The sequence below is a fragment of the Grampus griseus genome (genome assembly GCF_964374135.1).
Source record: "Grampus griseus genome assembly, chromosome: 10".
Classification (NCBI taxonomy): Eukaryota; Metazoa; Chordata; class Mammalia; order Artiodactyla; family Delphinidae; genus Grampus; species Grampus griseus.
The window spans coordinates 92,567,697-92,581,612 of record NC_139004.1 but is presented as its reverse complement, the minus strand read 5'-3'; the positions used below and the strand labels follow the sequence as shown (position 1 = coordinate 92,581,612).

Below are 13,916 nucleotides of genomic sequence, written 5' to 3'. Positions count from 1 at the left end.
TAGCAGGACCATCAATCAAAGGAATTCAGGGCTCGGTAGGGCAGCAGGCTTGTGCTGAGATTGAACACTTGCGAAGAGACTGACAAAGATTATCTCTGACCTGGAATCTATATTTGTGCACAGCTAACATGTAAAACCTTGGTTAAAGCATTGATCTTTTAGCCTCATCAGTTGTAAAATGGGTATAGTAATAGTAGATTTCTTGCCAAGGGGTTGTGATGTTAAATGAGAAAATGTGTGAAAGCTCTTGGCAAACTGTAAAATAGCAAGTATGGAAGGACTTAAAATTTTTTTCACCTGTTTTTTTCATTTGAGATATAGTTGACATATTAGATTAGTTTCAGGTGTACAACAGAATGATTCCCTATTTGTATGTATTGCAAAATGATCACCACGGACTTTCCTTTATACTAAAAAAACTTCAAACATAAACTAGAAAGAATAGGACAAAAAACACTGAAAAATCCATAAACCAGCTTTAACAATGACCAACTCATGGCCGATTGTGTTTCATCTCTAGCCATCACCCCATTCACCATATTTTGAGAAGCAACTCCTTGGCAACAGCATGTCTTTTTATCTATCTATCTATCTATCATCTATTTCAATACATATATCTCAAAGGAAGGGATTCTTTTAAAAAACATACCCACAAATACCATTATCACTCTTAAAAAACTAAAAACAAAATTGACAGTAATTCTTAATTTTATCAAATATCATAACTTGATTTAGTGGCCATATTTCTCTGATTATCCTAAAAAATTTGAGATCAGTAGGTTTGAATCACTTTTTAGATAAGATTCATATATACTACAATTGTGTGAGATGTCATATTTAATCTATAGGTCCCCCCTCTTTCTGGTTTTTGTTTTGCCTTTTATTTCCCCCTGAAGAGATTGGGTCTTATGAAACAGTGGTTCTCAAACTTTAGTGTGCATCAGTATGCTTTAGAATCATCTGGAGAACTTGTTAAACGCACAGATTGATGTGTCCTGTCCCCAGACATTCTGAGTATTGAATTTCTAACAAGTTCCCGGGTCATGCTCATGCTGCTGGTCTGGGACGACACTTTGAGAGCCACAGTAGGGATTTCTCTAACTGTATCCCTTGGTGAGGTGTCCTTCAACACGTTCATCTTCCATTTTCCTGTTAAGGGAAGCTTATTGAATTGCCTGCATTACAGCATAATGATTTAAAACTCAGGGTTTGAAGGTATGTGTTAGAGACGCAGTGTGGCTGGGTTTAAATCTCGTCTTTTGACATTTATTTGCCTTGTGACCTTGGGCAGATCACTTAATTGTTCTGTGCACTCAACATTCAGGGTCCTCGTGAGGATTAAATGAGATTTCAAAAAATAAAGTGCTCACCTAGTGTATTGCCTGGCACACAACAAATGCTCAATAAACTCGATTATAATTTTTTCAACTTAAAAATAATAATGGGGCGCACAGGCTGCGGAAGGCCAAGACTTTTTGGGTTTTCTTGTTTTCACGTCAGGAGAGCCAAGGAGGAAGGCTCTAAAGGAGAGGTGCCTGGAGAGAGGTGGAAAGAGGGCAACTCTTAGGGACACTGAAGTCAGCCTAGGGCTTGGCCCCTTTAAGGAGGGCGGGGCCACGTGACCCAAAGGGTCACATGGCTAGTGGGAAAACATGGCTGCGCCCGCGCTAGAGCCGGCTGGAGGACGAGGCGCCGGGCTCGGTCTCGTTCTCTCTTTGCCTCTGGTCTTGCTGCTGGGCCGGGCGGCGGGGGGCGAAGAGGTCGGGGCCGAGGCGGGCGCGGCGTCCCTCGCGGGCTCGTGCGGTTGTGGCACTCCCCAGCGGCCCGGGGCCCATGGCAGCTCGGCGGCCGCGCACCGATACTCGCGGGAGGCGAACGCCCCAGGCTCGGTAGCCGGAGAGCGACCGTTCCCGCCCACCAAGGTGCTCTCTTGGTTCCTTAACGACGGGTGGGGGGCGCCGGGTTCCTCGACAGGGTTGGGATGGGTAAGGCCAGGGGTTGGAGGAAGGCAAGTAAAGATTATAATTACATTGCCAAATCGCGCACTTGCAGATCCAGTTTGTTGAGAAGTTCTTCCGCCCTCCGAAACGGGTGGATCTTGGGGCTCTGCGTAATGCTGAGCATTAGGGAGTTTGGTTTGAGGACAGTTGTCTTTCCTTTTCTTACCTCTTATCTCCTGCTTCCTCGTTCTTGCACCCTGTGTTTTTGATGAGGTTCTCAGAATTTTAAGTCAGATAGATGTGGGTTTAAGTCCTGCGTTCCTCTCATGAATTGTGAAGGAATCAGGACACTGGGTGTCAGTGTCTCTAACCTTGTTGTTTACTTATCAGTAGTCTCTGACAGTAGACTCTGCTTCTTGACGACAAGGACTTGTCTTATTTATTCTGCTATTCCTAGCACTTTAGTACATGGGAAAAACTAAGTAAACAGTAGTTGTTTTATTACTATCGTTTATCTGTACCTTGCACAGTGCCTGAATGTTTTATGTGCTAGGATATGTAAATAATAACATTAATAATAACTATTATTTAGTTCTTAGTTAAAACAAAAAATCAGTAACTGTTCCTTAGTTCTTACCATTCCAGGTATTTTGCATATTGGTATGGTTGTGAAAACAACTTAGATCTGCTGACTCCCAAAGTTCTTCTTGAATACTAGTACACCCTTTCCAGCTTTTTCTGTCCAAGTTTTTTTTTTTCCTGTGGGTTAATTCTGACCAATTTTCAGTTCTTAGGTGAGAGGTAACATCCTCCTGCAGGCCTTACCTGACCTCTTTCCTTCCTTTCCCTTCAGTATTTCCATATGCTGCCGCAGTTGTACCTGTTTGCTCTGACATAACCATTACTGAAGATATTTGTCTGTTGGTGTCTCTCCCCAGCTAGGTTGTGAGAGGGAGGGGAGTCAGGACTATAATTTTGTGACTTGGGTATAGAGTGTTAGGAGGTTGGTAGCTGGACTTCTCATTGTTTCTCCATCCTGTATAATTACTGGCCTTTAAAATGTTTCCTGTTGTTCCTCAGAGGATTCCCTGCATTATTAGTGTTTATCTTTTGTGTTGTGGGGAGCCTTGGTTACAGTTGTAGTGTGTGTTGGCCATAGTTGATTTTAGTTCCTCTATAACTTGAATGGTAATTGATAATCAGTTTCTCCCTCCTCCTGCAGGGAAAGCCCTCTGGTTATCTGCTTTGTAACTAACAGGGGCGCTGTCTTATTTGCATGTACATTGGTCTGTGTCAAACTTTTGCCGAGAACCTTCTGGCCAGTACTGAACATTCCTCATTTTAAATGCTCCAATGTCCTATTGATTCCAGAATCTGATGTACGTATCATTATAAGATATCCATTTTTCATCCCTTTAGAGTGGGTTCACGTCCGGACTGAGTATTGTGTGGGTCATCTTTGGCCATATCTTGCATTCATTTTATAAAGGGAAAAATATATAATTAATTAACTTATATTTTGTATATGTGCATTTATTTTATGTTTGTCTTCCCTTGCACTCAGTTTCTATAATGTTTGGCAGCATCCCAAGTTATTAGTAAACTAGCAGTTGTTGAGAACACAGCTCACAAGCCTTCAAGGACTCTTAAACTTAATGCTTGAACCTGAAGTAGACTTCTTATCAAGACAAAGGAATTCCTAGGAGGCTGTTCTTTGTCTCTCTGTTTTCCTTGGTTTCAGATGTTTTAGTTCATGTGCAGATGACTTTGGTCTAATTCTGACACTTAGCCATTTATTCTGAATTCAGGAAGTCCAATATTATGTGAGATACATGGTCGTAGTGATAACCTTTTATTTTCTTAATTTTCTTTCTTTTTTTAAATAAAAGGATTATTTTTTTGAGCAGTTTTAGGTTCACAACAAAATTGAGAGGAAGGTAAAGAGATTTCCCATATACCTACTGCCCCAACACAGGCATAGCCTTGCCCATTATCAAGATCCTCCACCACAGTGGTACATTTGTTACAATTGATAAACCTACACCGACATATCATAATCACCCAAAGTCTGTGCAGTTGACCCTTGAAAAACATGTGGGTTAGGGGCACTGGCCCCCTGCGTGGTCAAAAATCCTAGTATAACTTTACAGTTGGCCTTCCATACCTGTGGTTCTGCATTCCAGGATTCAACAAAGTGCAGGTCATGTAGTACTGAAGTATGTATCTATTGAAAAAATCTATGTATAAGTTGACCCTCGCAGTTCAAATCCGTGTTGTTCAGGAGTCAACTGTAATTTACATTAGGGTTCACTGTTGGTGTTGAACATTTTATAGGTTTGGATGAATGTACAGCGACATACGTCCATCACTATAGTATCATACAGAATATTTTTATTGCCCTAAGAATCTTCTGTGCTCTGCCTCTTCATCCCTCTCCCTCCTCCCAGGTGGCCACCACTGATCTTTTTACTGTCTCCGTAAGTTTTGCCTTTTCCAGAATGTCTTATAGTTGGAATCATATAGTATGTAGGCTCTTCAGATTGGCTTCCTTCACTTAGTAATATTCATTTAAGTTTCCTATGTGTCTTTTCATAGCTTGATAGTTCATTTATTTTTCATGCTGAATAATAATGTATTGTCTGGATGTACCACAGTTTATCCATTCACCTACTGAGAGGCATCTTGCTTGTTTCTGAGTTTTGGCAATTATGAATAAAGCTGCTATAAAAATCTGGGTGCAGATTTTTTGTGTGGACATAAAATTTTCAACACCTTTGAGTAAATACCAAGGAATGTGATTGTTGGATCATATAGCAAGAGTATGCTTAGTTTTGTAAGAAACCACCAAACTGTCTTCCAAAGCGGCTGTACCGTTGTGCATTCCTACTAGCAAGGCATGAGAATTCCTGTTGCTCCACACCCTTGTCAGCATTTGGTGTTGTCAGTGTTTCAGATTTTGGCCATTCTAAGGTATGTAATGGTATGTTGTTTTAATTTTGCATTTTTTGGTTGACATACTGAGCATCTTTGCCACCTGTATATCTTCTTTGGAAGGTCCTTGGCCCATTTTTAATTGTATTATTTGTTTTCTTATTGTTGAGTTTTAAGAATTGTTTATTTTGGATAACAGTCCTTTATCAGATGTGTCATCAGCAACTATTTTCTCCCAGTCTGTTGCTTGTCTTCTCAATTTCTTGACATTGTCTTTTGAAGAGTGGTCTCTGTCTAGATTCTTTTTTTTTTTTTTTTGCACGTGGATGTCCAGTTGTACCAGCATTTGTTGAAGAGACTGCCTTAGCTCCATTGTATTGTCTTTGCTCCTTTGTCAAAGATCATTTGATTTTATTTATGGAGGTCTATTTCTGGTCCCTCTCCGCTGTTCCATTAATATGTTTGGGTGTTCTTTAACTAATACATGTCTTGGCTACTGTAGTTTTATAGTAAGTTGCATAGTGTCTTTCCTCCAACTTCATTTTTCTCATCAATATTGTGTTGGTTCTTCTGGGTCTTTTGCCTCTCCATATAAACTTGAGTATCGTATTGTTCATATTGATCAAATAACTTGCTGGGATTTGGATTGAGGTTGTACTGAATCTATTTTTGTTTTCCGTTTATTTAGTTTAATTCAATAAATACTTATTTGGTACACGTATTATATAAGACTCTGTCCTGTGTTCTGGGCTTATAGAAAAGAAAGACCTATGCCCTACCCTCAAGGCATTGACTTGTTGGTAGACCTCTCTCTCTCTCTCTCTGTCTCTCTCTGTCTCTCTGTCTGTCTGTCTGTCTGTCTGTCTCTCTCTCTCACTCTCTCTCACACACACACACACACAATCACAGTTATATGCAAGCATCATTTTTCTATAGTGACAGTCCTATAGGAGGAGTATGTACAAAGCACTTGGAGAAGAAGAAAGGATTCTTGTTTCCTGGACAAGTCAGGAAGTGCTCAAAGAAAAGACCACATTAGGCTAGGCCTTGGAGGAGACATTTTCAGGAGTTAGGGATGGAAGGGCAGATTGAAGGACATTGCGAGAAGGAGAATAGCATGGGTACAAATGAAGCATTGTACAAGTGCATGGTGTGTTCCGGGATATGTAAGTAGTTTAAGGTTTCTGGGGGTGACATTTTCACCCTTTTTAATGTAACACTTTTTAGGTGTGAGTCTTTTTTAAAAAATATTTTAATCAATTTAATGAACACTTGCCAAGTGCTATTTACAGAGAAGTAAATAGCACTGGGCTTTACCCTCAAGGAATTTAGGTTTCACCAGAAAGTTATGGCAGTAAGAATTGTCTGGGAAACAATATAGATATTTTCAAATTTTACTTAACTTCCCTCTGGTTAAAAACTATACAATGCTCCTTGAGAAAACTATTCTAACAATGTTCTGTACAGCTTATTATTTTATAAAAAGGTATCAAAATGTTTTAATCTCCATGTATCTTTTAAAAGAGTTGTTTGAAAAGGCATTGAAGATCATGAGACAATAAAATTGTACGTGGTATCTCTGTATATGTGGGTAAAGTCAGTCAGTTTCCTGTCTGAGGATGGTTTGATCGGGTAATGCTTACCCAGGTGTCAAGACACGATTGAATACCATCTCTTCTATGACCCCTTTCCTCCAGGAAGAAGTGGTGTTTCTATCCTCTAAATTCTCATAGTATTTTGTCAATGTCTGATGGAAACTTGTATATTTTCTGTAAAGTAGTGTTATTTGTGTAATTGTCTGATATCTCTTTCTACGCGGGAAGCAATTTTTTAGACCTGTTTTAATGTCTGTATCCTCCAAGCGCTTTACACATTTAGGCATCGTGTAACAATTTCTGGAATGATCTTTTACCTTTTTTTGTTGGTTACAATATTGAGAAACTGCCAGGGGAATTAAGGGTATGAGTTACTTTTTAAAGAAACCTTTGGAAAGCAGTCTTTTTGCTGTATCTTATCCTCTCCAGGATCCTGTGAGATATTATCCTCCACTTTACGGATGTGACAACTGAGGCTGAATAGAATCATGAAATCCCCGGGCTTGAAGGAACTTTAATGCCATTTCATCTATGATTAGTGTCAGTAGAGTGACAGGATGATATAGGTAGGTAAGCCCTGCATAGATAGATAAGACAGCAGCTTGTGGGCAGATCCAGGGAGCTTGCGTCTCTTGTTATTCACCCAGCTTTCTGCGGAGCCTTTACCTTTTTACTTAGGTTTGAGGAGAGGAAAGAAGGAAAAAGGAGAAGTGCTACACAAAAGAGTTGCCTGTAAACTTATTTCATTTTTGTGTGTAAAACAAAAGTCCCACAGAAGCAAGTGAAAGAAGAGATTCTTAAAACTAGCTTAGTAGGCTGATAAAGAAGTGTGGGTAGGGACGTTTATGGGCTCTCATGGCTGGGCAGTTCACGTGCAGATATGGTCCCAGACACAGCTGGATGCAGGGCCTCAGGCAGCATCTCCAGATCTCTCTTTTTGGCTCTCTCGGCAGCTCCTCTTTCTTCTATGTTGGCTTCATTTTTAGGTAGTATTCCTTCTAATGATCAAAGAGCTGGAAGAGAAAGAGTTTTCTTTCCCTCATAGCTCCAGCAAGTTCTGAGATTAACTTTGATTGGGTCGTGGGCCTATCCCTGATTACATCTCTGTGGTCAAAAGAATGTGGTAATTGGCTAGGCCTGAGTCATGGGGCAGGGGCGGGGTGTGTGTGTGGCGGGGGGGAGTGGGGGGCATGCAGCACTGTCATCCAGCTCCACCTGAGACATGTACTTAGTTGAAGAAGTGGTTTTCAAAGAGATGTCACTTGCTCTTACAAGAACAGGAGGGAATGGGTGCCAGGTGGGCAAAAATCATAGATGTCCACTGCACCTGGCCAGAGTGTGTAGCTCAGATATGGTCCTAGTGATAAGAGAGTTGCTTTGACTCACCTGTCCTTTTGGCTTGCTTGGCAGTGGCAGAAACTGATGTGCCAGAAGGGGTTTTAACTTACCTCCAAGGACGAATGGATTGTTTGAATCTGGACCTTCATGAAGGTCCACACTGATCAAAACGGTTCTTTGTATTTGGTTTAGGAGTGTGAGACCTGATGCTCTGGATTTCACTAGAACGACATTCTACATTTGTAGGACAGAGACTTCATCAGTGAAAATTGGGAATTATGATACAGTCAGAGCCATGCAGGCTATTTTTATCTATAGCCTCCAGAATGGAAACTTGGCTTATTCATTGCTGGCTATCTCTGATGGTTAATGAAAGAAAAAAAATTAGGCCTGGAGTCCACAGTGGAAGTTGTGATTGTATTAGCATTGTTGGTGCTCACCTTGAGGGAGAGTGGGATGAAAAACAGATAATTGTAAAACTTCATTGGGAATAATGGGCATAGTTTCCTATAGGCCTTGTGTTTGCACCTTGGGATGAACAGCCGTTCTGAGAAAAGGACCTACTTGTCTGCTGCTGGAAAGCTTTTTTTTTTCTTAAAGTCCTTTAGGAAATATGAAACCTTTTATTAGATCATTTTAATAATCATTTTAAGCTTTCGTCTGCAGGCTTCTATTTTTCTTCTTCTTTGCAGAGCTGCTTGAAATTCTGACTTCTCATCTCGATTGAGGAATCTTGTGTCCCAGATGCTTGGAGAATAATGAGAATAATGTGGGAACCTAGTTCAGTCTTTGAGCAGAGTCTCTTAAACAGGTTTCACTGTGATGCAGGCATGCTATCCATGTCTGGGATGGTGTTATAAAAGAAAGAGAATTTTTATAATTAGGAATAATTCAACTGATACATTTTTCATTGTATCCGTGATGTCACTCTTTCAGTCAACGAAGTTTCTTCATCCATCCATCCCCCCCACTCCCTTCCTTCCTTCCTTCCTTCCTTCTTTCCTTACTTGCCGTGCACCGTACTAGGAGCTGGGGACATAGAAGTGAAAACTTTATTTCTGGTCCCCAAGGAGCCTGGGATCTAGGGCAGGTAAAAACAAGCCATTAAAGTATGTACAGTGTGTGTCGGTTGTTTAGAGAGGTGTTTATCAGAGGATCCCAAATGAGGGGGATATGCCCAGCCAGCAGAGGGAAATGTAGGCAGGAAAGGCCTTCTGTAGGAGGTGATCGTTGAGCATTGATGTTATTCACAAGAGATGAAGTGCAGGTGGAGTACAGCGTGAGAGAGGTGGGGAGAGATTAGGCTCTGATGCTGAGATATTTAACCCTCAAAGGTGCTGGGGATCCCTGAAGAATTTAAGTAGGAAAGAGGTATAATCAGATTGACACTTTATTGTTTGTTATTTTGAATAGAGTACATGGTTTTAAAATTACAAAAAAAATTCTGTAGAAGGGTGTATAGTGAAAAATTTTCCACTTTCGTAATAACCTTCCCCTCAGACAACCACTGCATGAGTTTCTTGAATACCTTCCCAGAGCCGTGTTCTGCAAATGTAAGCAAATACAAAAAAATATGTGAATCTATGTTCTCCTGCCCACCTCCTTTTCATGCAAATGATAACACACCATGCTTTCTAGGGTGCACCTTGCTTTGTTCACTTTGCTCTTCATCGTGGTGAGATCTCTCCATATCAGTATATTAAAAGTGTCTTTTTATTCCTGGTGTTTTCCTTCTTTTCCTTTTCTTATGGCTGCCTAATTTTCCATTTTCTGGGTGGCCCACAATTTAGTTAATCATTCCAATATTGAAAAATATTTAGGTTGTTTCCAGTCTTTTTCTGTTCCAAGCAGAGCCTCAGTAAGTTGTGTGGGATACAGAAGACAGATATTTTGAAAAGTTCAGTAGGGGCTTAAATACTTGTATGAATGATTGAAAGGAAGGTTGATGGCTTAGAGAGGAGCCGGGAGAAATGTGAAGGGATGAGACTGGAGGCAAGGAGACAATTGTGAGGCTACAGCATTAATCGAGGAAAAGAAAAGGGGAGAGGACAGAGGGATATATATTTAGGATACCCAGTAAAACTGGATGACTGCTGTAATGTTGGATTTCCCAAGTGATGCTGAGGATGGACCTGTGTTTCTTAACTGAAAATTTTCGGTGTGATCCTCAGATCTTATGTTTAGTGCTAGGAAAACATGTGAACAAAGCAGCCTCGGTTGCTACCCTCTTGGTGTTTAGAGGTTATGTGAAACAGTAGATAGGAACAATTAGAGTTTTAATAAGGTATTAAATAAGGACAAGACATGGTCCTCTAGTAAACCTTTTAGATTTTCCATTTCAATGATTTGTCTTTTCCATTATCATTGGGAACCTAGATTCACTCAGTGGGTTTTTTAATATATTATATATGGGGACTTCCCTGGTGGTCCAGTGGTTAAGACTGCGCTTCCACTGCAGGGGGCGCGGGTTGCCCTGGTCGGGGAACTAAGATCCCACATGCCGTGTGGCCAAAAAAAAAAAAAAAAAGTTAAAAAAAAATATTGTATTTGGCATTTTTATATTTGCTTTTAAAAATAATTTAAAAGAAATATGGACATAATAAAGGACAAAAATGCACAAATGTATAAAGAAGTGGAATATTCTCCCTGCCTCTGCACTGCAGCCATTAGCAGCTTGGTGACTGTTGCTCCAGACCTGTTTCCATGGCGTGTGCAGATGTGTATTATGTAGTGTTTTTCCTAAAGAAATCACTACCCTAAAGAATTTTCACTTCTTTTTGTGACTAATCATTCATTGGAGTACGCCATGATTTTACTTACTTCACAGTGGCTTTTGTGGCGGAGGTTGGCTTGCTGTTGGGTGCTTACTGTGTGCTGGCGCTCTACACTTGACCCAGGTTCACTCTGGCGGTGACGGCCTGACTTCCCGTGTTTCCCCTTTTGCTGCAGATGGTCCCCATCCCTGCCGGAGTATTTACAATGGGCACAGATGATCCTCAGATAAAGCAGGATGGGGAAGCACCTGCGAGGAGAGTTGCTATTGATGCCTTTTACATGGATGCCTATGAAGTCAGTAATGCTGAATTTGAGAAGTTTGTGAACTCAACTGGCTATTTGACAGAGGTAATGGGGTTGGAATGGGGAGGAAGAACTTTATCAGTTGACCGCTTTTTCCTATGTGCCTAGTGCTGTGACAGGCATTTTCTGTATATTTCATGTAATTTTTGTTCTCATAGCAACCCAGTGAGGCAGCTTAGTTTTCAGGTGGCAAACTGGGGATTAGCAAAGTGATTTGCCCCGAGTCCCACAGCTGGTTAGTGGCGGAGCTGGGATTCAGGCCTGGCCAGTGTGACCCCAGGAGCTGTCTTCTTAACCGTTATGCTCTAGTGTGTCAGTGCTTTAATCTTCCAAAGAGCGTCACTGTCCTCTCAGGCTTTTTGAGATGATAGCATGTAAGGTAAGGCCACTTCTCCCTCTCAAAAAATTATAGTTTGGGTGTTCCAGAAGCATTGCATAATTCATAAGTAATAGATGCAGAAGTGCAGCTTTTCATTTTTGTGGTTTTATTCCAGTGCCTGACGATTATAAGCTTTCCTTTGGCAGTTCCAGGCTTTATCCTGTGGTCACTGAATCACAGAGCAAGGTTCTGCAAGTGGATGTTTGTCCTAAACGGGAATAGGAAGAGAGAGGCTTTCTAGTTTATGAAAGTTTCTGTGAGTGTCTAAAATATCCTTGTTATGTAGGTTTCCCATTTTTTTCTTACCAAAGGACTCTACCCTACCCTTGCCTTCAGTTTGTGGAGTCCCTGTCCTTGTTTTTGTTTTTTTCCAGGCCAGAACATCTTCCTTTCTTTAAAAAAAAAATTTCAGAGCGAATGCTGAAAGCAAAACAGCATCCAAATTTGGTTTTGCATTTCTTTGGAATTTCTTAAAATATACAAAGTAGTTGTCTTTTTGGACCTATTTGTAGTAAGAAGTTGCTGTTCCTTTTGTTTCATGAGGATACTCTCAGATCAGGTTCCTCAGTAGTCTGATGAAGTTAGAAGTGGGCTTCGAAGGCAAGAAGCTTCCCTTAGACTAGGGTTCCCATCAAGACTAGATAGAATAAGCAGAGTTTAGGGCATCTAGGAGCATGGATGGGGAAATACTGCATCTGGATTTCTATTACCCTCTAACTGAAGTTCAGCATTTCCTTCAGTTAGGAATAGACAACATACCACAGTAGTGGCAGCAGTACCTATGACTTTATCACCAATAGAAATCACAGACATTTTGTATCCCATTATTGTTGTTGCAGAGATCATAAAATATTGTTTGTATTCATCCTCACTTTAGAAATGATAATTATGAGGCCTGCCACTAGATCTTATTTAATGTATTATTTATACATATTTATATTTAATGTATAGATATATATAACATATATGTATATGTTACTATAGCACAAATTTGTTTTACTAATATTTCGATATAACTAGTTTTCTTTGTAATTGTATTGATTTTATTTTATACACGTAAACATTTCATTCTGGGAAGGAGATCCTTAAGCTTCACCATACTGCCAAAGGGGTCCAGGGCACAAAAAGGGTTAAAACCCCTGCTTTGGATAAAATACTTCATATTATTATGGCATTCATGTTTCTTTTCTTCCATTTCTCCAACTTCATTTTATATCACATTTCCCTTGCTCACCATGTTCTAGCCCTGCTGTTCTTGGTTCTATTCCTTGCAGACTTGACACTCTTTCCCATCTTAGGGGTGCAGCCCATACTTTCCCCCTGCTTGGAATTTCCTGACCCCGTTGCCTGTCCCCCTTTTGCGTGGCTGGCTCCTTCTCATTCTCGAGTCATCTCAGCTTAAATATCCCTCTCAGGGAGGCTTCCTCTGCCCACCCTATCAAAAGGAGGCTTCTCTCTATACTCTCTGCCTTACAGGGTCAAATAAAGTTGTAATTATATTCTTCCTTTCTTTGTTTGACTTGACTTTTGTTTGTGGCCCCATATGTGAGTGCTCTAAGGACAGAGACCATGCCTCTGTAATACTGACCTTGTATCTCTGTCATTTAGCCCAAAGCCAGGCTTCTGATAGGTGTTTGGTACATGTTGTTGAGTGAAGGAATGGTCTGGGTTCTCAGGCATGGTGATGCTACAAGGGAATACAGAAATAAGAGCTGGGGTGGAGAAGAGATGATGAGCTCTAATCAGCAAAAGGAGTTTGAGGTGCTCATAAAGCTGGAAATACAGGGATCTAGTAGGCCGTTAATATCATGTGGTGAGGAGAGGAGAGGACTGGAGGTGGAGATACGAACATCATTTGAAATGCCGGTGGTGATTAAAATCATGGGATTTCAAGAGTTTGTCCAGCAGCAGGTCGGTGTATCTCATCATGTGATCTCTTAGACCACCTGTATTAGAATCACCAGCTTATCTGTACACACGGGCAGGTTCCTTGGCCTCACCCCAGACCTACAGAATCAGAACCTCTGGGCTTGGGGAGCAGTGCTGTGTAGCTATAACAAGCTGGCCAGGTGATCTCAACTGCACAAAGCCTGAGGGCCACTGGTGTAGAGTAAGAAGAGCAGAGAGCCGGGGCAGAGTGCTGGGGAGGAACAGTGTCTTGGGGCAAGAAGAAGTGCCCATGTATTTCAGGAGATGAGAAGGAGTCTGAAATGGAGGAAGAAAACTAGAAGAGTAGAATCATGGAGACCAAGAGACTACATTGGGTGTTTCCAGAACTGGGGTCATATGCAACAAAGAAAACCAGGTAGATATGGACTTGAGACAGTAATGGTAAATAAAAATGATTAAAATACAGATTTACATCTGGTGCTTGAATTGGCCACTTGAGATGTATAAGCACAGTGGACACGTCAGTGGAGTGCGTCAGAATATCAACAAACAGGGCCATTTACTTCTTTTAGCTAGGTTCCAGGAGCAGAACAAAGGACAAAGGTTGATTATGTAATCTGACATGTAAAGAATCCTGTTATTTTCCAAAGTCATTTGTAATACTTGGGGAGATGTGTTTCCATCAACAGAAACAATCACAGTCTCAGTAGCTAATCTCTTCCAGTCTGCCTTCTTATCAGCTAAATGAGCCTTAAATACAAATGG

General features: G+C 40.9%; 1 protein-coding gene across 1 annotated transcript in view; it reads left to right on the top strand.

Annotated features, from left to right (window-relative positions):
• Window positions 1–1,651: 1,651 nt before the first annotated feature.
• The window catches only part of SUMF1 (sulfatase modifying factor 1), a 111,605-nt gene continuing 99,340 nt past the window's right edge, over window positions 1,652–13,916 (top strand). The window contains exons 1-2 of the mRNA XM_082664556.1: window positions 1,652–1,922; window positions 10,754–10,927. Of these exons, the coding sequence (XP_082520682.1) occupies window positions 1,653–1,922; window positions 10,754–10,927 (444 nt within the window). The 5' untranslated portion in view covers window position 1,652. The remainder of the gene's footprint in view (window positions 1,923–10,753; window positions 10,928–13,916) is intronic.